At 43.4% G+C, this 26,353-nt stretch overlaps 1 protein-coding gene across 1 annotated transcript; it reads right to left on the reverse strand.

Moving 5' to 3' along the window:
* Window positions 1-9,594: 9,594 nt before the first annotated feature.
* Window positions 9,595-20,819, reverse strand: LOC139533982 (uncharacterized). Its single transcript, XM_071332554.1, has 9 exons — window positions 20,709-20,819; window positions 19,926-20,234; window positions 19,497-19,662; window positions 19,272-19,378; window positions 18,380-18,727; window positions 17,806-18,138; window positions 15,611-16,048; window positions 15,069-15,437; window positions 9,595-10,241 (listed from the first exon to the last, which is right to left on the reverse strand). Exons 1-9 carry the CDS (start codon window positions 20,740-20,742, stop codon window positions 10,231-10,233), a joined length of 2,115 nt encoding a protein of 704 aa, XP_071188655.1. The 5' UTR covers window positions 20,743-20,819; the 3' UTR covers window positions 9,595-10,230.
* Window positions 20,820-26,353: the final 5,534 nt, after the last annotated feature.

Raw genomic sequence — 26,353 nt, forward strand, 5'->3', positions numbered from 1 at the left:
ATACATTAGGATGTGGTTTTACTTCCTTGTCTCTATGTCGATTTGGATAATCGCGTTTGTTAGGCCTACATGATGACTTCGTTATGAAGTTGATTAATGTATAACAGCCATCAACAACATGAATAAGGGCAAGAACCCCACACCCCATCCCTGCTATCCATGAGCCTGTGTTTATGACTGTAATAGCTGCCACAACACACCATGATACCAGGAAATATTCAAATAACATCCAAATGTTGCTTAGGTTCATAACATGGATAGTGTCATACTGTCACACCCACAACAGTCTCTGTCTGTCTATCTTGATACTTACAGTTCCCTGAAGGCTGCCACTTGGATGTGGGCACATAATTCTACATTGATGTGATTTCAAATCAAATCAAACTTTATTTGTCACATGCGCCGTATACAACATGTTTAGACCTTACCGGGAAATGCTTACCTACAAGCCCTTAACCAACAATGCAGTTCAAGAAATAGTTAAGAAAATATTTACCATATTAACTAAAGTAAAAAATTATAAAAAGTAACACAATAAAATAACAATAACGAGGCTATATACAGGGGGTACCGGTACCGAGTCAATGTGTGGGGATACAGGTTAGTTGAGGTAATTTGTACATGACTTGCCTCGTTAAATAAAGGTTAAATAAAAAGAATTCAAAGGTAGGGGTGAAGTGACTAAGCATAGATAATAAACAGCGTAGCAGCAGTGTAAAAATGTCAATCTAAATAGTTTGGTGGCCATTTGGTTAATTGTTCAGCAGTCTTATGCCTTGGGGGTAGAAGCTGTGAAGGAGCCTTTTGGTCCTAGACTTGGCGCTCGGGTACCACTTGCCGTGCGGTAGCAGAGAAAACAGTCTATTACATGGGTGACTGGGGTCTTTGACAATTTTTTGGTCTTTCCTCTGACACCGCCTAGTATATAGGTCCTGGATGGCAGGAAGCTTGGCCCCAGTGATGTACTGAGCCATACGCACTACCCTCTGTAGCGCCTTATGGTCAGATGCCGAGCAGTTGCCACACCAGGCGATGATGCAACCGGTCAGGATGCGCTCGATGGTGCAGCTGTAGAACTTTTTGAGGATCTGGGGACCCATGCCAAATCTTTTCAGTCTCCTGAGGGGGAAAAGGTGTTGTCGTGCCCTCATCACGAGTGTCTCGGTGTGTTTGGACCATGATAGTTTGCTGGTGATGTGAACACCAAGGAACTTGAAACTCTCGACCCGCTCCACTACAGCCCCGTCGATGGTAGTGGGGGCCTGTTCGGCCCGCCTTTTCCTGTAGTCCACGATCAGCTCCTTTGTCTTGCTCACATTGAGGGAGAGGTTGCTGTCCTGGTACCACAGTGCCAGGTCTCTGACTAACTCCCTATAGGCTGTCTCATCGTTGTGGGTGATCAGGCCTACCACTGTTGTGTTGTCAGCAAACTTAATGATGGTGTTGGAGTTGTGTTTGGCCACGCATCTGTGGGTGAACAGGGAGTACAGGAGGGGACTAAGCACACACCCCTGAGGGGCCCCAGTGTTGAGGATCAGCGTGGCAGATGTGTTGTTGCCTACCCTTACCACATGTGGTGGCCTGTCAGGAAGTCCAGGATCCAGTTGCAGAGGGAGGTGTTTAGTCCCAGGGTCTTTAGCTTAGTGATAAACTTTGTGGGCACTCTGATGTTGAATGCTGAGCTGTAGTCAATGAACAGCATTCTCACATAGGTGTTCCTTTTGTCCAGGTGAGAAAGGGCAGTGTGGAGTGCGATTGAGATTGCGTCAACTGTGGATCTGTTTGGGCGGTATGCAAATTGGAGAGGGTCTAGGGTATCCGGGAGGATGCTGTTGATGTGAGCCATGACCAGCCTTTCAAAGCACTTCATGGCTACCAACGTGAGTGCCCTGGGGCGGTAATCATTTAGTGAGATTACCTTAGTTTTCTTGGGCACAGGGACTATGGTAGTCTGCTTAAAACATGTAGGTATTACAGACTCATGGCGAGGTTGAAAATGGCAGTGAAGACAATTGCCAGTTGGTCCGCGCATGCTTTGAGTACACATCCTGGTAATCTTTCTGGCCCTGCGGCTTTGTGTATGCTGACCTGTTTAAAGGTCGTCCAGGTCGTCACAGTTGTCCAAAACAGCTGGTGCTCTCATGCATGCTTCAGAGTTGCTTGCCTGGAAGTGAGCATAAAAGGCATTTAGCTCGTCTGGTAGGCTCGAATCACTGGGAAGCTCACATTTGGGTTTCCCTTTATAGTCCGTAATATTTTTCAAGCCCTGCCACATCCGACGGGCGTCAGAGCCGGTATAGTAGGATTCAATCTTAATCCTGTATTGACGCTTTGCTTGTTTGATGGTTCGTCTGAGGGCATAGCGGGATTTCTTATAAGCGTTTCTTATTAGCGTCCCACTCCTTGAAAGCGGCAGCTCTACCCTTTAGCTCGATGCGGATGTTGCCTGTAATCCATGGCTTCTGGTTTGGATATGTACGCACGGGAACTGTGGGGATGACGTCGTCGATGCACTTCTTAATGAAGCCAATGACTGAGGTTTGTTCCCCCATCTCACCATTCTTGCTGGAGTGTGAAAATAATGGTAATACTGTTGTCACTAAAACATATTTTATTTTAGAATGTCAACAGTTACATCCATATGAAGAATTATACAATGCAAATCCCTCACTGAAATGTACATTTTATTCCTCTTCTCTTCACTAATCTAATTTCCCTTATGTACAACAAACATTATTATTATTACACTACATTCATACACCTACAAAACATTTAGATTATAATTTGATATGACAATAGTAAATCATTGGAACGTTTAAATCTATCCGAATATAAATTTGCTTCATATTTTACTTTCTTCAGACAAATCAAACTATCATAACTTGAATAACATTAACTAAAATAACATTCTATTATGTATTATAAGGTATATAATATGTCATGTGATTTTCTTGGACCTTCCATGCCTCTCCTGCTGCATCATCATGGCTGGATGTCTTCATCCTGACCCACACTGACCTTAGAAAACAAACACAACAGTACAAAGACTCTCACTGGAAATAGTCCATGAACACCTTACTTAATTTCCATAGTTTCAACGGGATGAAAAACCTAACAACACACAGTACAATGGACTCTGAACAACAGACTTAACTTCTTCTTAATAGGGGGCACTGTTTTCACTTTGGGAAAAAATCGTGCCCAAATTAAATGGCCTCGTACTCTGTTCTAGATCATACGATATGCATATTATTATTACTATTGGATAGAAAACACTGAAGTTTCTAAAACTGTTTGAATTTCATCTGTGAGTAAAACAGAACTCATTTGGCAGCAAACTTCCAAACAGGAAGTGAAAATTCTGAAAATGGGTGTCTGTGTAAGGCCTTGCCTATTCAATTGCCTTATATTTATGGATCTGTATGCACTTCATACGCCTTCCACTAGATGTCAACAGGCAGTAGAATGTTGAATGGGATGTCTAGCTTGATGTGAGACTGAATGAGAGCTTTTGGAGTGACAGGTCCGCCTAATTGGCAGTATTTTGCTGCGCACGATAGAGCACCATATTCTTTTCTGAAATGCGTTAGGTAGACACAACGAAATGCTCCGTCTTGGACGTTATTGGATACATATGAGAAAAACATCATAAAGATGGATTTTCAACTGAGTTTGACCAGTTTATTCGACGTTTATTGTGACTTTTGGAATTTTTCGTTCCATGCGCCAAGAGTTCATGGACATGTGCGCTCCACCATGCTAGCCAAAGTTGCTAATTCGACAGAAGAAATGGACATTCTAAAACAAAACAACTATTTATTGTGGAACTAGGACTCCTTGCACTACATTCTGATGGAAGATCATCAAAGGTAAGAGAATATTTATGATGTTATTTCGTATTTTTGTGGAATATGTTGGCTCCAACATGGCGGAGAATGGCTGGGCGCTGTCTCAGATTATTGCATGCTGTACTTTGTACTAAAGTTATTTTTAAAAATCTAACACAGCGTTGCATTAAGAACCAGTGTATCTTTCATTTGCTGTACAGCATGTATTTTTTAGCAAAGTTTATGGTGAGTTTTTTGGTTAGATTACGTGACTGTCCAAAATTTCTCCGGACAATTTGGTGCATTTAGGCGCCGTATTCACAATGTAAAACCAGGATTTGTAGCTATAAATATGCACATTTTCGAACAAAACATAAATGTATTGTATAACATGATGTCATATGACTGTCATCTGATGAAGTTGTTCAAAGGTTAGTGACTAATTTTATCTCTATTTGTGGGTTTTGTGAAAGCTACCTTTGCGGTGGAAAAATGGCAGTGTGTTTTTAGATATTGTGGTGAGTTAACATAAATATATGTTGGGTTTTCGCTGTAAAACACTTAAAAAATCGGAAATATTGGCTGGATTCACAAGATGTTTATCTTTCATTTGCTGTACAACATGTATTTTTCATTAATGTTTTATGATGAGTATTTATGTGTTTCACGTTGCTCTCTGTAATTATTCTGGCTGTTTTGGTGCTATTTGTGACGGTGGCTGCAATGTAAAACTACGATTTATACCTATAAATATGCACATTTTCAAACAAAACATAAATGTATTGTATAACATGATGTTATAAGACTGTCATCTGATGAAGTTGTTCAAAGGTTAGTGATTCATTTTATCTCTATTTGTGGGTTTTGTGAAAGCTATGTTTGCGGTGAAAAAATGGCGTTGTGTGTTTGGCTATTGTGGTGAGCTAACATAAATATATATTGTGTTTTCGCTGTAAAACATTTAAAAAATCGGAAATGTTGCCTGGATTCACAAGATGTTTATCTTTCATTTGTTGTATTGGACTTGTGATTTCATGAAATTATATTATATGAATATCCCTGTGGCGCTAGGCTAGGCTATGCTAGTCAGCTTTTCTGATGAGGATGATCCCGGATCCGGGAGGGTGATTAAGTAAAACATAAGGATGGTCATTTTGGATGAAGTTCCCGTTCTTAGCAAACTCCTTTCTGATCTATGAGATATGATCAAACCAGATAAAGCCAGCAGCACTCATCGTTTTTATCAAGCATCAGAGTTTAATAATATAGTCAGTTGGAATATAAACTTGTGATCATAAGAGAACAGTGAAATTAGTGAGCATGACATTGATTCTGATGTTGTAGACTGTACCTGCTCCAACAGCTGTTCCTTTACCACTGGGTCATTGAGGTCAGCTCCTGAGTTAGATTTCAGAGACATCCTTACAATGGTCTGCTTCATTCTCTTTTATAGATGGACAAAAAATAAATCACTTTTCTTTCAATGTCCTTTTGTAGGCTGTAAATTACTTTGGAACTGTGAAGTAGCAAGACTTTATGTTCTATGTTGAACAGTATGGAAATATTATCTCATAAGATAAACCACATGAACACACACTTGCATTAGTCCTTAGTGAGAGTGGTGAGAGAAAGATAGCATGTCACGCCCTGACCTTAGTTATCTATGTTTTCTGTATTATTTTGGTCAGGTCAGGGTGTGACGAGGGTGGGTATGCTTGTTTGTCTTGTCTAGGGGTTTTGTATGTCTAGGGGTGTTTGTTAGCCTAGGTATATTGTAGGTCTATGGTGGCCTGAATTGGTTCCCAATCAGAGACAGCTGTTTATCGTTGTCTCTGATTGGGGATCCTATTTAGGTTGCCATTTTCCATTTTGGTTTTGTGGGTTCTTGTCTATGTGTAGTTGCCTGTGTCAGCACTGGTGCTATATAGCGTCACGTTCGTTTTTGTTACTTCAGTGTTCTTCCTTTATTAAAAGAAGAATGTATTCATATCCCGCTGCGCCTTGGTCTCCTCAATACGACGAACGTGACAGAAGAACCCACCCCCGAAGGACCAAGCAGCGTGGTAAGGAGGAGCAGCGTGGCCAGGGGTATGAGACAACCTGGGAAGAGGTAGAGAGGTGATCGGTCGACCCAGGGAGAGTGCCAGAGCCCGCCTAGGATTCTATGGAGCAGTGCGAAGAGGGATACCGGAGGATGGAGTCGGAGAGACGAACACGGCTGGCAAGGAAGCCCGAGAGGCAGCCCCCAATTTTTTGGGGGGGCACACGGGGAGGGTGGCAGAGTCAGGTTGGAGACCTGAGCCAACTCCCCGTGCTTACCGTGGCGAGCGTCGTACTGGTCAGGCACCGTGTTATGCGGTGGAGTGCACGGTGTCTCCAGTGCGCGTGTATAACCCGGTGCGGTACATTCCAGCTCCTCGCATCGGCCGGGCTTGAGTGGGAACCCAGCCAGGACGGATGGTGCCGGCTCAACGCATCTGGTCTCCAGTGCGTCTCCTCGGCCCGGGTTATCCTGCGCCAGCTCTACGCACGGTGTCTCCGGTTCTCCAGCACAGCCCAGTGCGGCCTGTTCCAGCTCCCCGCACTTGCTGGGCTACAGGGGGTATCCAGCCAGGACGAGTTGTGCTAGCTCTGCGCTCCAGATCTCCGGTGCGCCTCCACGGTCCAGTGTATCCTGCGCCGGCTCTGCTCCACGAACCAGGCCTCCTGTGTGTCTCTCCACTCCAGTGATGATTCATGGCAAGAAGCCTCCAGTGATGATCCATGGCACAAAGCCTCCAGTGATGATCCATGGCAAGAAGCCTCCAGTGATGATCCATGGCACGAAGCCTCCAGTGATGATCCATGGCAAGAAGCCTCCAGTGATGATCCATGGCACGAAGCCTCCAGTGATGATCCATGGCAAGAAGCCTCCAGTGATGATCCATGGCACGAAGTCTCCAGTGATGATCCATGGCACGAAGCCTCCAGTGAGGAGTCATGGCGCGGAGCCTCCAGAGACGGGCTCCAGCCCGGAGCCTCCAGCGACGGCCTCCAGTCCGCAGCCTCCAGCGACGGCCTCCAGTCCGGAGCCTCCAGAGACGGCCTCCAGTCCGGAGCCTCCACCGTCGATCTCCAGTCCGGAGCCTCCAGCGACGATCCCCAGTCCGGAGCCTCCAGCGACGATCCCCAGTCCGGAGCCTCCAGCAACGATCCCCAGCGGCGTCCAGAACCAGAGCCGCCACCGAGGGTAGATGCCCACCCGGACCCTCCCCTATAAGTTCAGGTTTGCGGTCGGGAGTCCGCACCATTGGGGGGGGGGGGGGTACTGTCACGCCCTGACCTTAGTTATCTATGTTTTCTGTATTCTTTTGGTCAGGTCAGGGTGTGACAAGGGTGGGTATGCTTGTTTGTAGGGTCTATGGTTTTTGTATGTCTAGGGGTGTTTGTTAGCCTAGGTATATTGTAGGTCTATGGTGGCCTGAATTGGTTCCCAATTAGAGACAGCTGTTTATCGTTGTCTCTGATTGGGGATCCTATTTAGGTTGCCATTTCCATTTTGTTTTCGTGGGTTCTTGTCTATGTGTAGTTGGCTGTGTCAGCACTCATTCTATATAGCTTCACGTTCGTTTTTGTTACTTTGTTAGTTTGTTCAGTGTTCTTCCTTTATTAAAAGAAGAATGTATTCATATCACGCTGCGCCTTTGGTCTCCTCAATACGACGAACGTGACATAGCATCTGACAGTGGTGTAGTCTACATGAATGCATCGCTGTGTCCTGCATCTGACAGTGCTTGTTAAAGTAGGACCCTATTGGTGCTAAAGTGCCATCCCTGCACCTGTCTAACAGATATAAACCCCAATAACCCCAATAAGATGGCAGTCTTGTAGCCTGGCTGGTCTAGCGGTAATGCCTCAGCCCCTGGAACACATGTCTTTGGTGTCGTAGGTTTGAATCTGGCCTAGTGCACGTTGATGCAACCTCTGTGTAACTTTCCCTACTGTCATACTCTATTTCTATTTGTTTATAGAAAATATATACGTAAAAAAAAATAAAAAAAATAAAGATGATAGTCTTACTTCCAGTGCGAAGGAACAATCTCTTCAGAGAGCAGTCTATCTTGTCCAGAGAAGAGTGTTTAGTCTGTCCATGGCACTTACGGGTCAGAGAGCAGTCTCTATTGTCCAGAGAAGAGTGTTCAGTCTGTCCATGGCTCTTACGGGTCAGAGAGCAGTCTCTATTGTCCAGAGAGGAGTGTTCAGTCTGTCAATGGCTCTTACGGGTCAGAGAGCAGTCTCTATTGTCCAGAGAGGAGTGTTCAGTCTGTCCATGGCCCTTACGGGTCAGAGAGCAGTCTCTATTGTCCAGAGAGGAGTGTTCAGTCTGTCAATGGCTCTTACGGGTCAGAGAGCAGTCTCTATTGTCCAGAGAGGAGTGTTCAGTCTGTCAATGGCCCTTACGGGTCAGAGAGCAGTCTCTATTGTCCAGAGAGGAGTGTTCAGTCTGTCAATGGCCCTTACGGGTCAGAGAGCAGTCTCTATTGTCCAGAGAGGAGTGTTCAGTCTGTCAATGGCCCTTACGGGTCAGAGAGCAGTCTCTATTGTCCAGAGAGGAGTGTTCAGTCTGTCCATGGCCCTTACGGGTCAGAGAGCAGTCTCTATTGTCCAGAGAGGAGTGTTCAGTCTGTCAATGGCCCTTACGGGTCAGAGAGCAGTCTCTATTGTCCAGAGAGGAGTGTTCAGTCTGTCAATGGCCCTTACGGGTCAGAGAGCAGTCTCTATTGTCCAGGGAGGAGTCTTTAGTCTGTCCATGGTCCTTACGGGTCAGAGAGCAGTCTCTATTGTCCAGAGAGGAGTGTTCAGTCTGTCAATGGCTCTTACGGGCCAGAGAGCAGTCTCTATTGTCCAGGGAGGAGTGTTCAGTCTGTCCATGGCTCTTACGGGTCAGAGAGCAGTCTCTATTGTCCAGAGAGGAGTGTTCAGTCTGTCAAAGGCTCTTACGGGTCAGAGAGCAGTCTCTATTGTCCAGAGATGAGTGTTCAGTCTGTCAATGGCCCTTACGGGTCAGAGAGCAGTCTCTATTGTCTAGGGAGGAGTCTTTAGTCTGTCCATGGCCCTTACGGGTCAGAGAGCAGTCTCTATTGTCCAGAGAGGAGTGTTCATTCTGTCAATGGCCCTTACGGGCCAGAGAGCAGTCTCTATTGTCCAGGGAGGAGTGTTCAGTCTGTCCATGGCTCTTACGGGTCAGAGAGCAGTCTCTATTGTCCAGAGAGGAGTGTTCAGTCTGTCAATGGCTCTTACGGGTCAGAGAGCAGTCTCTATTGTCCAGAGATGAGTGTTCAGTCTGTCCATGGCCCTTACGGGTCAGAGAGCCACAGTTACTACCACCCAGTTGAGGCTGAATGTCAGTGCTCAATATTACAATATTAGATTGATTTACACTAAAGCATTAAGCATATAGTATATCAGCATACATTCACATGGTTCGACTGCTCAGGTGTCACTGAAGGACTCATCCAAGGACTGCCTGCTGAAGAAGAGGTCAGGGGCTGTACCTGGGAAAAACAGATTTGAGCTTATGGTTTAGAGAGCAGTGTTGCATAAATACAGCCCATCAGTGCAATAGTGTGTCAACATTATAGAAGTCAGACATCTCGCCCCCATGAAAAGTTGTTGTCTGAGATACCAGGTTCATTGTTGCTGACAGTTGAGATGGACTCCTTCAGTGCTGCTGAAAATATTGATCAAGTCGATTTAGACTAGACACCACTTAATACCTCTCAAATAATAAGGTTACATTATGACCATTTTAATTGCTTTTAATTCATCACTCAATGCACTTTCTATGAAGAATGAAATTCCACACTGATCAAATGCTAAATGGATGTTTATGCAGAAAGTACAAAATAACATTTACATTCTAACTAAATCGCGTTCTCAAACAGTACAGATCACACAGGAGTTAAATAATACATTTTCAGTTAATAACTTTTACTTTACCTTTCTTTACTCTATTTTTAAACAATCAAACTATTACAGTAAATTATAGGTCAAATAACAATGAGTCCGTATATGTAAGTAGAGTATCATTAAGTAATCAAGTGAGTCCCGTGTGGCTCAGTTGGTAGAGCATGGCGCTTGCAACGCCAGGGTTGTGGGTTCAATTCCCACGGGGGGACCAGGATGAATTTGTATGAACTTTCCAATGTGTAAGTCGCTCTGGATAAGAGCGTCTGCTAAATGGCGTAAATGTAATGTAATATTATGTAATAGAGATTATAATAATATGTAAAAGTAGTAATAATAGTAGTGTAATATAATGAATTGAAAGGCAGGTTCCTTCCAGACCATGAGTGTGGTAGTCTCTCTGGCAGATCAGTGTGGTGTCTGTCTGCAGACTGTCCATAAGGACATGGAGAGCCTTCTAGTGGAGATCTGTTGAAACATCATGCACAGGATTAGATCCCTTTTAGAAGATGATAGAGTAGTTAGTCAGTACAGGGAGCAGTTCAGCCAGTGGTAGACGCTACAGGACTTCTTTGACACACGAGCACAGTGGTGGGAAATGGTGAAGGGTAGGACAAGGACCTTCTTTAGAGAGATAGGAAAGAAAAAAAGAAAAGAAGAAGATAGACGCATGGAGGGACTGCAGAGGCGACTGGAAAGGTATTTTAATCTAGGTCAACAGGGCTTTGATTTTAACCATGAAATCAAAGAAGTAAAAAAGGAAATGGCATTTTTAGCAGAACAGAAAAGTAAGGGGGTTATTTTAAGAAGTAAGGAAAGGGAATTAGAAGAGGGGGAGAAGTGTACAAAGTACTTTTTAAAGAAAATAGTTAGTAAGGGTAGGATAATGACAGGTTTAAAAAACATACAAAGAATACATAAAAAAAAGATACAAAGGGAATAAAAGAAGTAGTCAAGGAATTTTATGTGGAACTGTTTGGGGTAAAAAATCTCTAGGAGGAAACCATGGGGGACATTTTAACATACATACCTCACCCAACACAGACGACCTAACAAAAGACCTGACGAGGACAGCAATCGACCAAGGACTGAAACATTTTAAGAGGGGTAAGTCACCGGGGGAGGACGGCCTCCCCTTGGAGTTTTATCTGACCTTTAGAGATGTTTTAGCCGACGAACTTCTGACTGTTTTTACTGACTTTGAACCCCTCGATAGACTACCTGACAGTTAGGGATCGTGACTCTTTTACACACAAAAAACAACAGGACTGAAGAACTGGAGACCGATTACCCTTTTAAATTTTGACTGTAAACTTTTTACAAGGTGTTTTAGGGGAGGTTATCCACCCGGACCAAACCTGTGCCATTCCCGGAAGGAAGATCACGGACAGCCTGGTACTGATCCGAGATGCCATCTGTTATGCGAGAGACAGAAACATGCGGCTTGTAGTCCTAAATTTTGATTTTGAAAAAGCTTTTGATCGGGTCGCACCAGTACCTTTTCAAGGTACTGCAAAAAATGTGCTTCCCGGACAGGTTCTTAGCTTGGGTGGGACTGCTGTATGGGGATATCACCAGCAACATCCTTGTAAATGGGCATTTGTCAAAAGCAGTGGGAGTACACTGCAGCATCCGTCAGGGCTGTCCATTGTCTCCCCTTCTGTTTATGGCCTGCATCAAACCACTGGCACAGGTCTTGCGAAGGGACCAACGGATCAGTGTGGTGGGTGTGGGGGGATGACCGCCAAGTGTGTTTTTTACATGGACGACGTGAACATTTTATGTACCGACCTTTTATCCATCGATAGGACCCTGGACAGGACTAACTGATACGGACAAGCCTTTGGGGCGAGACTGAACAGAGACAAGACAGAGGCCCATTTTTTCGGACCGTGGGCAAACCCAGACTTGACCAGACTACCACTGACTGTTAAAACGACGGACATAAGGGTACTGGGGGTAAAGTTTGACCGGGAGGGAGGAAGGAGCGATAATTGGAGTGGGATCCTGGGGACAGTAAGACGGAGACTGGGTTTTTGGGGACGTCGACAGCTGACTTTTGAGGGCAAGGTTTTAAACATTAAAGCTGTGATTTTACCTGTGCTTTAATTAACTTCTTGCAACTATAGGGGGTGCTGTTCCGCATTAGCATATTTTGGTCTCCAAATTAAACGGCCTATTGCTCAATTCTTGATCGTACAATATGCATATCCTTACTAATATTGGATAGAAAACACTGTCTAGTTTCTAAAACCGTTTGAATTATGTCTGTGGGTGACCCAGAACTCCCTCTACAGCAAAAATCCTGACATGACTTGCGAAGGTCTGAGAATTATCCTCTGATCTGGGTTCAGTTTTAAAGCCTGTGTATATCCTATGGCTGGAATTGAACTGCACCCGCCTTCCCCTGGATGTCAGTAACCAATGAGAAGTGGAATGGTCTGTCTGCGTAGCTGTCCGAGGTTATAAAGCCGGATGGAACGAGAGTACCTTTCTTTGTCTCGTTCGTCATGGCGCCTGGGAAGAAGTCAGGATGAAATTTTGGAACGCTCAGTTATCGACCAGAGATGTATCCATCTGTAATTTAATTAAATATAGGTGTTAGAAACATCATAACGATGTTATTTGAAACCGATTTATATCAGTTTATGCGAGTATAGTGCTATTTTTCTGAATTTCCTTTGTATCTAGTTTGAGGATTTGGACATGTGTGTGCGACATAGCTAATGGTAGCAGCTAGTTCCAAAGGTGAAGAGGACGTTTTACAACAAAGCAACTATTCTTTTGAAGAAAAGACACATTGCCCAAGATACTGATGGAAGCTCGTCCAAAAGTAGGAACTATTTATGATGTTATTATGTATTTATGTGGAAAAATGTCATAGTGTTTGCGCGCCACTTTTGCAGGCACTGGTCTGGCTGCAACGCACACTATATGTCTAGTAACGTTAATTTTAAAAATCTAACATAGCGATTGCATTAAGAACTAATTTATCTTTCGATTGTTGTCCAACTTATATTTTTTAGTCAAGTTTATGAATAGTATTTTTATAAGAATAGGCGCTAATCCAAAATGGCGCCGGCCAGAATACATGCAATGTTTGTAGTGATTACATAGTATAACCACGATTTGTGCTGCTAAATATGCACATTTTCGAACAAAAGCTATATGCATTGTGTAATATGATGTTACAGGTCTGTCATCTGATGAAGTATATCAAGGTTAGTCAAATTATATATCTTTTGTTGGGTTGTTACGATCGCTAACATTTACAGCTGGTAAATGCGGTTGTGATTCTGGCTATTGTGGTACGCTCATATAATGCTATATTGTGTTTTCGCTGTAAAACACTTAGAAAATCTGAAATATTCTCTGGATTCACAAGATCTGTGTCTTTCGATTGCTGTAGGCTGTCTATTTTTCTGAAGTGTTTTAGGATGATTCTTTTGGTAATTGACGTCGGTCTCAGTAATTATTCCGGCTGCTTCCAACGCTATTTCAGATTGCAGCTGCAATGTAGAACTGTGATTTCTACCTGAAATATGCACTTTTTTCTAACAAAAACTATCCTATACCATGAATATGTTATCAGACTGTCATCTGAAGAGGTTTTTTCTTGGTTAGTGGCTATCAATATCTTAGTTTAGCCGAATTGGTGATAGCACCTGAAGTAGTAAGAAACTGATGGAGTTAGAAAAGTGGTGTATTTTGCTAACGTGTTTAGCTAATAGATTTACATATTTTGTCTTCCCTGTAAAACATTTTAAAAATCTGAAATGGTGGCTTTATTCACAAGATCTGTATCTTTCATCTGGTGTCTTGGACTTGTGATTTAATGATATTTAGATGCTACTATCTACTTGTGAAGCTATGCTAGCTATGCTAATCAGTGTGTGGGGGGTGATCCCGGACCCGGGGTAGAGGCTCGTTAGAGGTTAATCAGTTCTGTTTTTATCCCCCCACGAAGAACTCTTTTAGCTCTGGAACGGATGCTGTTTTACTTCCTGTGGGGAAGCAAGTAGGAGAGGCTGAGGAGGGAGGTAGTCAAGAGGCCCAGGTCCAAGGGGGGGAAAGGCTTGCCTGACCTCTACTTGTTCCTGGGCAGCCGCTATACAGCGTTACATCTCACTCTTGCCACCTCCCCGGTCAACAACAAGACCCAGGCCCTCGCACGGTTCTGGCTGGGATTTTACCTCAGAACCCTGAGGCTGATCCAAGTCGACCTGTGAGCCTCAGTCTCTTTCCTGCTCCCCACACACTACACCCAGCTCCAGAAGTTTTTAAGACATTTTAAACTGGAAAAAGAAGCAGTCACAGTCTCTCTCTTGTGCAGGAGTGGGAACCAGTGTGCCCAGTGCGCGGGTTTGCTATAGGCGAGCCCATAACGGTTTGGCGTAACGTGGCCCATCCTGCTCTCCTGAATCGGCACCGGGACCTGTCCTGGATGGTCGCCCACGAGATGCGAGGGCCCACGAGGGCGATGCGCCTAGGGGAGGGATCTCCTCTGGGCCCCGAAGGACAGGACGGGAATTGATACGGAAGAGCAAGAGGAGGCGAGTTTGATAAGAACTCACCCCGCTCCTGTACAAAGGACCGAAGACAGTTTTTTAACAAAGTGACATTCTTTACATGTTTTCATGTCTTAAAAATGTTTTACTTTTGTTAAATCATTTGTACACATTCTAAATGGCTTTTAAAGAATTGATGTTTTTACAAAGAAAAATACTTTTATTCATGGTTGTTTCTTTTTAACAAATTTTTAACAAATTTAAATGTAATATTCATATGCTGTGTTTTATGCTTTTATGCCGTTTTTATGTGTATAAAATGATGTACAAAGATATACATGAGCTGTTTTTAAAGGAAAAGTAACGATAAAACTTTTCCAAAAGAAAGAATCATACACAGGATTAGAGGACATCAATTTTGCAGTATCTTATATGACCAGGCCTTGCCATTATGTTTTGGCTCATTCTAAAGACTATTACTAGTAGAGTGAGTCTAGACTCTGTAAAAGGGAGGGAGTTAAGGGGAGAAAAGAGTAATTCAGATAGTAGCCAGCTGTAGAGAGGGGGTGTCTGGGATGTAGGTTGAGCCTCAATAGGGAGGTATAATCAGAGCATCGCATAACGTAATTCATTGCATAGAGCTGACATGAGAGTCAAGACAGTAAATCTCTATTCCGCAGTAAACCATGACACTTCAATGTAATATTTGACTATCTACAAAGTTATGAATGTCCCACCCAACTGAAAAAATAAAATAAAATAGGAGCTCCAAAGTTGAGCAATGCACCTTGACAGATGAAGGTTAATTCCTGATGACAGGAAGCATCCAGCCACTTCAGTTCTCCGTTACCAACCCGGACCATCTTACCACAGTGGTAATTGATGGGGTTGAGGGGGAAGCAGCTGTGCCACTCTCTGTACTTCACCACCTTATTAACATCACCACTGGTCCACAGCCAGGGGGCGCTCCACTCAAAGATGGACCGCTCCAGACCAATCCACACCCCCCCACATGGCAGCTCCACATTGGCCAGGAGCTGGATCAAGTCAGCCTGCACGGTCTGGTTGGTGATGTGCACCAGGTTGGAGTGACGACTTTTACAGAACTTCAGGGCATTGATCCAGCTCTTGGACTCGTTGAGGTAGTGCAGGTAGTCTGCATGGACAAAACACAAACACACATGAAATTGCACACATGTTAATGGAAGTGCACTAACACAAAACCACAAATTCTCTCAAGGACTTGTCTATCATTAAAAGCCCAAAAACTGGCACTTGTATACCTTTGTGTAGATTGGTACAGAATGTAGCTCCATGTCTGACACTCACCAGGATGGAGTGGAGAAGTTGTAATACTGGGGGAGGATGTGGGCTTCCTGTCTGGGGAGGTGGGACCTAATGAGGTCAGTTGTCCACTGGAAGTTGAGGTTGGGGGTGTGGTTGACTGTCCAATGGTAGTGGTAGGTGGTGATGTGGTGGACGGTCCATTGGTAGTGGTAGGTGGTGTGGTGGTGGACTGTCCATTGGTAGTGGTAGTTAGTGTGGTGGTGGACTGTCCATTGGTAGTGGTAGTTAGTGTGATGGTGGACTGTCCATTGGTAGTGGTAGTTGGTGTGGTGGTGGACTGTCCATTAGTAGTAGTAGGTAGCAAAGTGGTAGGTGTTGTGGTGGACGTCTTGATAGAGGGAGGTCCAGTTGAAGTAGGGCTGATGGTTTCAGGGGTAACAGGAATGGTCAAATCCCCAGTGGTGTTAAGTGGACGTTCATCTGTATGAATGAGGTAGAATACATATACAGTTGAAGTCGGAAGTTTACATACACCTTAGCCAAGTACATTTAAACTCAGTTTTTCACAATTCCTGACATTTAATCCTAGTAAAAATGCCCTGTTTTAGGTCAGTTAGGATCACCACTTTATTAGAAGAATGTGAAATGTCAGAATAATAGTAGAGAGAATGATTTATTTCAGCTTTTATTTATTTCATCACATTCCCAGTGGGTCAGAAGTATACATACACTCAATTAGTTGTTGGTAGCATTGCCTTGAAATTGTTTAACTTGGGTCAAACGTTTTGGGTAGCCTTCCACAAGCTTCCCACAATAAGTTGGGTGAATTTTGGCCCATTCCTCCTGACAGAGCTTCTGTAACTGAGTCAGGTTCATAGGACTCCTTGCTCGCACACGCTTTTTCAGTTCTGACCACACATTTTCTATAGGATTGAGGTCAGGGCTTTGTGATGGCCACTCCAATACCTTGACTTTGTTTGTTGTCCAAGCTTTAACTTCCTGACTGATGTCTTGAGATGTTGCTTCAATATATCCACATAATTTTCCCTCTTCATGATGCCATCTATTTTGTGAAGTCCACAAGTCCATCCTGAAGCAAAGCACCCCCACGACATGATGCTGCCACCCTCGTGCTTCACAGTTGGGATGTTGTTCTTCAGCTTGCAAGCCTCCCCCTTTGTCCTCCAAACATAACGATGGTCAATATGGCCAAACAGTTCTATTTTTGTTTCATCAGACCAGAGGACATTTCTCAAAAAAGTACAATCTTTGTACCCATGTGCAGTTGCAAACCGTAGTCTGGCTTTTTTTGTGGCGGTTTTGGAGCAGTAGCTTTTTTCCTTGCTGAGCGGCCTTTCAGGTTGTGTAGATATAGGACTCGTTTTACTGTGGATTTAGATACTTTTGTACCTGTTTCCTCCAGCATCTTCACACGGTTCTTTGCTGTTGTTGTTGGATTGATTTGCACTTTTTGCACCAAAGTACGTTCTTCTGTAGGAGACAGAACGTGTCTCCTTCCTGAGCGGTATGATGGCTGCGTGGTCCCATGGTGTTTATACTTGCGTACTATTGTTTGTACAGATGAACGTGGTACCTTCAGGCGTTTGGAAATTGCTCCCAAGGATGAACCAGACTTGTAGAGGTCTACAATTTTTTTCTGAGGTCTTGGCTGATTTCTTTTGATTTTCCCATGATGTCAAACAGAGAGACACTGAGTTTGAAGGTAGGCCTTGAAATGCATCCACAGGTACACCTCCAATTGACTCAATCTATGTAAATTAGCCTATCAGACGCTTCTAAGCCATGACATAATTTTCTGGAATTGTCCAAGCTGTTTAAAGGTATTGTCAACTTAGTGTATGTAAACTTCTGACCCACTGGAATTGTGATACAGTGAATTATAAGTGAAATAATCTGTCTGTTAGCAATTGTTGGAAAAATTACTTATCATGCACAACGTAGATGTCCAAACGACTTGCCAAAACTAGAGTTTGTTAACAAGAAATTTGTGGAGCGGTTGAAAAACGAGTTTTAATGACTCCAACCTAAGTGTATGTTAACTTCCAACTTCAACTGTACATTTAAGTACATTTTAAGTTTCCTGTCATTTTTATCATTGATACAAAAGCAAAGTACTCCTAGTAAACTAGGATTTTCTTTGTGGAGATTATATACAATTTAGTCATATGATTGACTGTTTGAAAAGTTTGAAAACACTCTTACAATGTTGAACTCACCTCCATAGCAAATGAAAGCACATTGATTAGAGCAATCTTTTGGAGTCCATTTTCTGTCTGAGTTCAGCTGTACACAGTTTCCATCTCCCATGTTATGTTCCCATTGCTGAAATGGTTCTCTGTTTGACCATTCCCATAGTGTATTGTTGTTCTCAAGTCCAATACAGGTGTCCTCTGTAGTCAACTCATCAAAGGCTTCCTGTTCTTTCTGGTTACAGATACTAGCCAGTTCTCTGCCTTTTATTGTTCTGCAGTCTGTCACAGCATCCTGCTGCATCTTTGGCCCAGGCATCAGCTCATACTCCTTCTCTGTTGTTCCATTACCATGACGAACTTACAGGAGGGAAGGTGAAAAGTGACACATCAGATTTCATGAGGCAGTTAATGACTTCACACAATATGAAATAAACTTGGTGAACTTGATAACCTAATTAATAAAGTGTTTGAGATCTGATAAGATGAAGAATACAGTATTAGGGTAGGTGTTGCGCAATCAGTCAATCCCATTTGTTAAATGACAAGTTGGATTTTCCATTGATAAAAAGAGACAGTGAGTGAGTGAGTCAGTCCTTACCTTGTTGACACATATACTGTCTTGGAGTTTTGCAAGCCACTGGTTGCCAGTGAGATGAAGTAGACAAGACACAGTCATGAGGCACATTGTGGACACCAAAACCTTTTTCCCAGTTAAAGAACATGAAGTCCTCTCCATCAGACCACTTCCACTTTTCATTTGGATCAGACCTATGGAGCCCAATCCACACATCACCACTGAAATTACCCAAAGAGTATTGAATAGCCTTCCAATCCTCTTCTGTGTGTACGATGGACAGGTTTGTGTAGTGCTGTCTGCAGTACTCGTGTACCTCGGTCCAGTTTTTCTTCTCAGGGACAAGGCTGTACTTCTTGGCTGAGTAGGTGACTGTTTAAAATACAGAGGAAATGTTTATCAGACTGCTTGTTGTGTTGATTGGCAAACATGACCATCTTCAGCTTCCACTATTTATTCTAAAATATAGGAAACACATACTGTTTGATAGCAGAGTAATATAGAGCATGTGACAGAGGCAAATTCATAAATTTGCAAACTCATTCAAACCTCCAACCAATTTGTTTTATGAATATGGACGTGTCCTGTGCATCAATGACTAAAAGTGAATACATAGTAGTGATAGTACTGTATAGTATTCTATAGACTACAGAATATAGACTTTACACATCATTGGTCTGAAAAGGCTCTCTTTAAAGAGGTCTGATGCTTGATTGATGACGTTCACTAAGTTACACCTTCAACAGAGATGATGGAATAAACAGAAACACAACATGACAGAGTTTGATATCCATGTCTGTTATCCTGTTCAAGAGGGCCTATTAACAAAGTCTACCTCTGTGATTATTAGATATTGGCTAGATATTCAATGGCCAAAACAAATGATGAATCAAGTCATGTTATTGTATGTACTCACCTTTACCACTGCAGTTTCTCAGAGAGTAGCCTGAGGTTGCATGTTGGAGGTGCTGTATTGTAATTTCAGGCGAATCACCAGTTGAGACCTTCAGGAAACAATTGTTTCTGTGGAATAAATATCACAAAAAATGTGGTAGTAGTTATCAGAATGGTGCTGATTCAAAAATTATATTGCTGCCTTTATTTGCCCAAGCATAAAAAAATATAATTTTTGAGCATGTACCTGTGGACTATTCTTCCTGTGTTTTCATCAAAAAAATTGAAGTACTGGCACCTGTCATTTTTGATGCATTCCTGCCTGCACTGACTTGCATTTTCGGTTGTAAATGGCTGATTCGCAATATTGTTCCCCAGAAAATGGACTTCGTCCAGTAGGTCCCTCACACAACCTGTAACCAAGATATACTGTATTTCACCACACAGACCATCAGAAAGGGACACAGGATAAAGTACAACTAGGTAGCAAAAGGATATTACCAGTAGTGCAGACTTTGTTAGTGAGAGAACAAACTGATACACAATAGTGATGCAGAAATACAACATTCATACATAGAGAAGACTTTAACCCTTCATGCTCCTTCCTACTGTAAGGTGACATCTGCACTGAGAAAAACCCATTGATAACCTGTATTATGAAGTGTGCAACACTTACCTTTGACTACCCTCAGGCTGTAGAATTGTTTAAGATCATTGAACCATCCAGGGACATTTACTCTGCAGCAATAGCTCCCACCGTCTGTCGGCTGTAGCTTTAAAATGGTGAGATCCACTGTTCCAACTTCAGCGTTAATTTTATATTTGGATTGATCTTCCATTATGGGATCAGTACAATGAAAAATTCCACAAGATCTGCCCCAGCATGTCTCAAGCTTTATATCCCCAAGGTATCTGCAGACAAGGGTAACAGAGGTTCCCTCTAGTACTGATATCTCAGTCCCAAACACTGGTGAGGACATGGCTGCTGTGGGGATAAATGTCACATCAGAAAGATGTCAGTTTTGGGATGGTCTGTTTAGATTGTGACACCGACATCAACCTTAGGACTAGCATTTCAACTTCATAATCACTGTACTAAAATATGAATGTGTCCACTCAAGAAGAGAGTTCTGTAGATGTCATCTTAAATGGTTAAACTGAAGCAAACTGTACTAAAATATGAATGTGTCCACTCAAGAAGAGAGTTCTGTAGATGTCATCTTAAATGTTGGTTAAACTGAAGCAAACTGTACTAAAATATGAATGTGTCCACTCAAGAAGAGAGTTCTGTAGATGCCATCTTAAATGTTGGTTAAACTGAAGCTCATTGTACATACATAGATGTTGCCAGGTTCTGAACCACTACCCAACTACATTGAATACATGGTCAACTAGATAAGTCATAGCAGGTTGGTCTATAATACCAAAAGGGGAATATTCACCCCATCTGATCTCTTACCCATTAGCAGGAGTAGAAGTACTGGCTGGATCATGGCCACTGTGAAGAGATTATGGTTTAATGCTCCTAACCCTTATATTGCAACTCAAGAGAAGCATTGTTGTTGTGAACACATGTTAATTAAAACACAATCATTTATCAATCCAGATCTGTTGAAAGATTTAATGTAGAAGAAAATAATTAAGAAAGAATTGTCTGTGTTCATTTTGAAGTCTGAACTAATGTGCACAATTTCCTTCTGAGAGTTAACAGGCAGTGTTGTACCTTTCCAGTTAAACAAAATGACAAAGTGATGATAAGGTGATTTGACTACCAAAGTAGCATTGCAGTTACTCTATGGAAACACTACACTACTCTATGGAAACACTACATTGATTAACCAAACATGCACTTTGAAAGAAGTAAAAAATATAGTCTACTTTGAGGTAAATGTGATGAGATTTAAAAGCATGTCTCAAGTCTATCTAAATCTACTGATTTCCACAATTTCTATGATATGCATAAGATATGTTTTGACTCACACTGTTATCAAACATTAGATTTACTTCTACACTTTGAAAAAAGTTATCTAGAACATGAAAGGGTTCTTTGACTGTTCCCATAGGATAACCCTTTGAGTAAGCCTTATGGGTTCCATGTGGAACCATTTCACAGAGGACAATATTATTCTATGAACAAAAACGGTTATTCAAAAGGTTCTCCTATGAAGACAGCTGCAGAACCTTTTTGGAACCCTTTTTTCTAAGAGTGCAGGGGCGGACTGGGACCAGTATTAGTTTCTAAAACACTGGCCCATTTTTTTTCTTTGATGTCCCAAAACTGGCCCATTATTTTTACCTTGAGGCCCCCATTATTAGACAGATAGTGGTAATTTTCCACAACATCGACAAAAACAAGTTAGATGGGTTGGTCAACTTTTAGTCAAGTGGGCCTATCTGGCATTTCGGGCAAATGTCTGACACTTTAAGAGTGTAGTCAGTCTCAACTTCATAAAAATACACAGAATACTAAGCAAAGGGCACCATTCAAATCATTTCAAACAATAAGTTATAAAAGGTGCCAAACATATCTGAATTATTACCTCTTAAATTGAAACACTGCGCTTTTCTTTGATCAGGATAAAAATGTATAATGCAGCTTGAAATGATGGCACACCTACCCAGTTAGCTGTCCTCTTCCCTCCCCAGAGTTTGGTTGTGAGATGGGGAGACCGGGGAAAGAGAGATGAGTTTATAGTGTTTCTCTCCTCCCTCTCTGCTGACCAGGTGAACACACCCAGGAGATGCTGAAACTTCAGCTCCAACCCCTCCCTCCACATAAACAAACACTGACCAATAGACCCAATGTATTTTCTCTGTTATTACAGAGGACTTTATACGGTATTTGAAATGCAGTATGTTGTGTGATCAAATGTACATTTCTGTTAGTGTATCAAGTTCACATTTGTGACAGTAATTTGCAGTACATTTGGTAAATAGAAATCAATTCATTATTATTGGCGTGGAACATGGGCTTCACTAAAGAGCAGGGTTCAGTACAATATCCACTGACCTCTGATTGACGAGACATGAAGTATGTGGTTAAACAAACAAAGAAAACACCAAAGATATGATTGTAACCTGTGTCAGTGAGTTCTCTCAGGGCCAGGCAAAGCAGGTCACCTTCCTACAGCCCAATGCATTGTAAATAAATTCCTGTTTTGTATGTGGTACCTGCAGGGTTATCGCAGCCTAATCCCCAATTGTGTAAACAAAGTGCATGTAATTCTGTATGTACAAAAGCCCATAGTTCCTGGTATGGACATATTGTAGTCCATACGGGTAATTGTGTTGGATTCCAGTGCTACAGTACAAGTAGATACATTAGGATGTGGTTTTACTTCCTTGTCTCTATGGCGATTTGGATAATCGCGTTTGCTAGGCCTACATGATAACTTCATTATGAAGTTGATTAATGTATAACAGCCATCAACAACATGAATAAGGGCAAGAACCCCACACCTCTCCCCTGCTATCCATGAGCCTGTGTTTATGACTGTAATAGCTGCCACAGTCAACACACCATGATACCAGGAAATATTCAAATAACATCCAAATGTTGCTTAGGTTCATAACATGGATATACTGTCATACTGTCACACCCACAACAGTCTTTGTCTGTCTGTCTGTCACGTTCGTTGTATGGAGGAAGAGAGGAGGACCAAAATATGGTTCCCAATCAGAGACAACGATAAACAGCTGCCTCTAATTGAGAACCATATTTAGGCAGCCATATTCCGTTGGGTATTTCGTGGGTTATTGTCTATGTATTTGTTGCTTGTGTCTGCACTTTATCTATATAGCTTCACGTTCGTTTTGTTGTTTTGATTAGTTTGTTTAAGTGTTCTTCGTTTCATTATTAAATATAGGGGGTGCTGTTTCAACATTAGCATTTATCGTCTCCAAATTAAACTGCCTCATACTCAATTCTTGCTCGTACAATATGCATATTATAGTTATTATTGGATAGAAAACACTCTCTAGTTTCTATAGCCGTTTGAATTATGTCTCTGAGTGAAACAGAACTCATTCTACAGCACTTTTCCTGATATGGAGTGAGATTTCAGACATTTTGGCCTCTGGTCCCAGGTCAGTTTTAAAGTCCCTGTAAATCCTATGAGGATACAAACACTGCCCATGCCTTCCTCTAGATGTCAGTAAGAGGTGACAATTTGAATGGAGTCGATTGCGCAATCAGGGCCAGTATAAAACAGAAAAGACCGGATGTACCGTTCTTTTCCTGCTGCGCCTCACGCAAGATGGACGTCGGACTCTCTCTCTTTCCAAGCGTTGGTTTAGCCACTTATATATCGCCGGTCATGTTTTTACTCGTTATAGGTGTTAAAAACATCATAAGGTAGTTAATTTAAACCGTTTTATAGCAATTTATATCCGTTTAGTGCGATTTTGAGGCATTGCTTTGTGATGCACATTGAAGCACCGGGCACGTTTCGGGGTCCCGGTCGAACGTTAGTGGGCATTTCGACGGACAAGAGGACAGCTTTCGACCAAAATAAGATTAGACCCAAGAAAGGATACATTGCCCAAGATACTGATGGAAGAACAGCTCACAGTAAGAACTATTTATGATGATAAATCGCTGTTCTGTTGAAAAATTTTAAACGCATATGTCGCCATTTTGTTATGTGTAGCTTCGCTTGGCGGACCCGGTATTGCACAGTAAGGATAATTTTACAAATGTAAGTCAGCGATTGCATTAAGAACTAATTTGTCTTTCGATTCCTGTCAACCCTGTATTTTTTTGTCAAGTTTATGATTAGCTATCGATTAGACTAGATCACTCTCAAATCTAGCGCCCGACATTTTCAGGGCAGTTTTGCTAGTATTCTCATTGTATAACCACGTTTTTTTGTGGCTAAATATGCACATTTTCGAACAAACTCTATATGTATTTTGTAATATGATGTTACAGGAGTGTCATCGGAAGAATTCTGAGAAGGTTAGTGAAAAAATTAATATATTTTGGTGATCATAACGTTATCGCTCCCCTTGCCTTTGATTCATGCTGGGGTAACGTTTGCACATGTGGTATGCTAATATAACGATTTATTGTGTTTTCGCTGTAAAACGCTTAGAAAATCTGAAATATTGTCTGAATTCACAAGATCTGTGTCTTTCCATTGCTATGCTTTGTCTATTTTTATGAAATGTTTTATGATGAGTAAATTGGTAATACACGTTGCTCTCTGTATTTATTCTAGTCGAGTTGTGATGGTGGGTGCAATTGTAAACTATGATTTCTACCTGAAATATGCACATTTTTCTAACAAAAACTATCCTATACAATAAATATGTTATCAGACTGTCATCTGATGAGGTTTCTTCTTGGTTAGTGGCTATCAATATCTTTATTTGGCCGAATTGGTGATAGTTACTGGTGGAGAGAAAAAATGGTGGACAAAGAAAAATTGTGTCTTTTGCTAACGTGGTTAGCTAATAGATTTACATATTGTGTCTTCCCTGTAAAACATTTTAAAAATCAGAAATGATTGCTGGATTCACAAGAAGTGGATCTTTCATCTGGTATCTTGGACTTGTGATTGAATGATATTTAGATGCTACTATTTACTTGTGACGCTATGCTAGCTATGCTATTCAGCTTTTTTACTGGTGGGGGGTGGGGGGTGCTCCCGGATCCGGGTTTCTGACTCGGTAGAAGTTAATAAATAGAAGAATGATTTCGTATCACGCTGCGCCTTGGTCCTCCTCTCTTCCTCCATACAACGAACGTGACAGAATAACCCACCACAACCGGACCAAGCAGCGTGAAAGGAAGGAACCAGCGCTTTGTGGAGCAATGGACTTGGTAGGAAATATTAGACGGCAAGGGACCATGGGAACAGCCGGGTGAATATCGCCGCCCCAAGGCAGAGCTGGAGGCAGCGAAAGCCGAGAGGCGGCATTATGAGGAGCTAGCTCCGCCCGACGGAGCGTGTCCGGGATTTGATGTTACCTGAGTCAGCTCTCCATATTCGTCCTGAGGTGCGTGCTAACCGTCTGGTAATGACAGTGCCAGTCCCACGCACCAGGCCTCCTGTGCGCCTCCCTAGTCCTGCACCTCCTGTGGCAGCCCCACGTACTAGCTCTCCTGTGGCAGCCCCACGCACCACCTCTCCTGTGGCAGCCCCTCGCACCAGTCCTCCGGTGCCGGCGCCACGAACCAGGCCTCCAGTTCCAGCACCCCGCACTCGCCTTGAGGTACGTGTCCCCAGCCCAGTACCACCAGTGCCAACACCACGCACCAGGCTTCCTGTGCGCCTCCAGGGTCCAGTATGCCCTGTTCCTGCTCCCCGCACTAGCCTTGAGGTGTGTGTCCCCAGCCCGGTACCACCAGTGCCGGCACCACGCACCAGGCTTATGGTGCGCCTCGGCAGTCCAGTATGCCCTGTTCCTTCTCCCCGCACTCGCCTTGAGGTGCGTGTCTCCAGCCCGGTACCACTGCCTGTCTGTCCAGCGCCGCCTGAGCTGCCCGTCTGTCCAGCGCCGCCTGAGCTGCCCGTCTGTCCAGCGCCGCCTGAGCTGCTCGTCTGTCCAGCGCCGCCTGAGCTGCCCGTCTGTCCAGCGCCGGCTGAGCTGCCCGTCTGTCCTGAGCCGTCAGAGCCGCCCGTCTGTCCTGAGCCGTCAGAGCCGCCTGTCTGTCCTGAGCCGCTAGAGCCGTCCGTCAGTCAGGAGCCGCCAGAGCCGCCCGCCAGTCAGGAGCCGCCAGAGCCGCCCGCCAGTCAGGAGACGCCAGAGCCGCCCGCCAGTCAGGAGCCGGAGAGCCGCCCGCCAGTCAGGAGCTGCCAGAGCCGTCCGCCATTCAGGAGCTGCCAGAGCCGTCCGCCAGTCAGGAGCTGCCAGAGCCACCCGCCAGTCCGGAGCTGCCCGTCAGTCCGGAGCTGCCCCTCAGTCCTGAGCTACCCCTCAGTCCTGAGTTGCCCCTCAGTCCTGAGCTGTCCCTCAGTCCGGAGCTGCCCTTCAGTCCGGAGCTGCCCGTCAGTCCGGAGCTGCCCTTCAGTACGGAGCTGCCTTTCAGTCCTGAGTTACCCCTCAGTCCTGAGCTACCCCTCAGTCCGGAGCTGCCCGTCAGTCCGGAGCTGCCTTTCA

This window comes from Salvelinus alpinus, chromosome 11, assembly GCF_045679555.1.
Source record: "Salvelinus alpinus chromosome 11, SLU_Salpinus.1, whole genome shotgun sequence".
NCBI classification, from domain to species: Eukaryota; Metazoa; Chordata; class Actinopteri; order Salmoniformes; family Salmonidae; genus Salvelinus; species Salvelinus alpinus.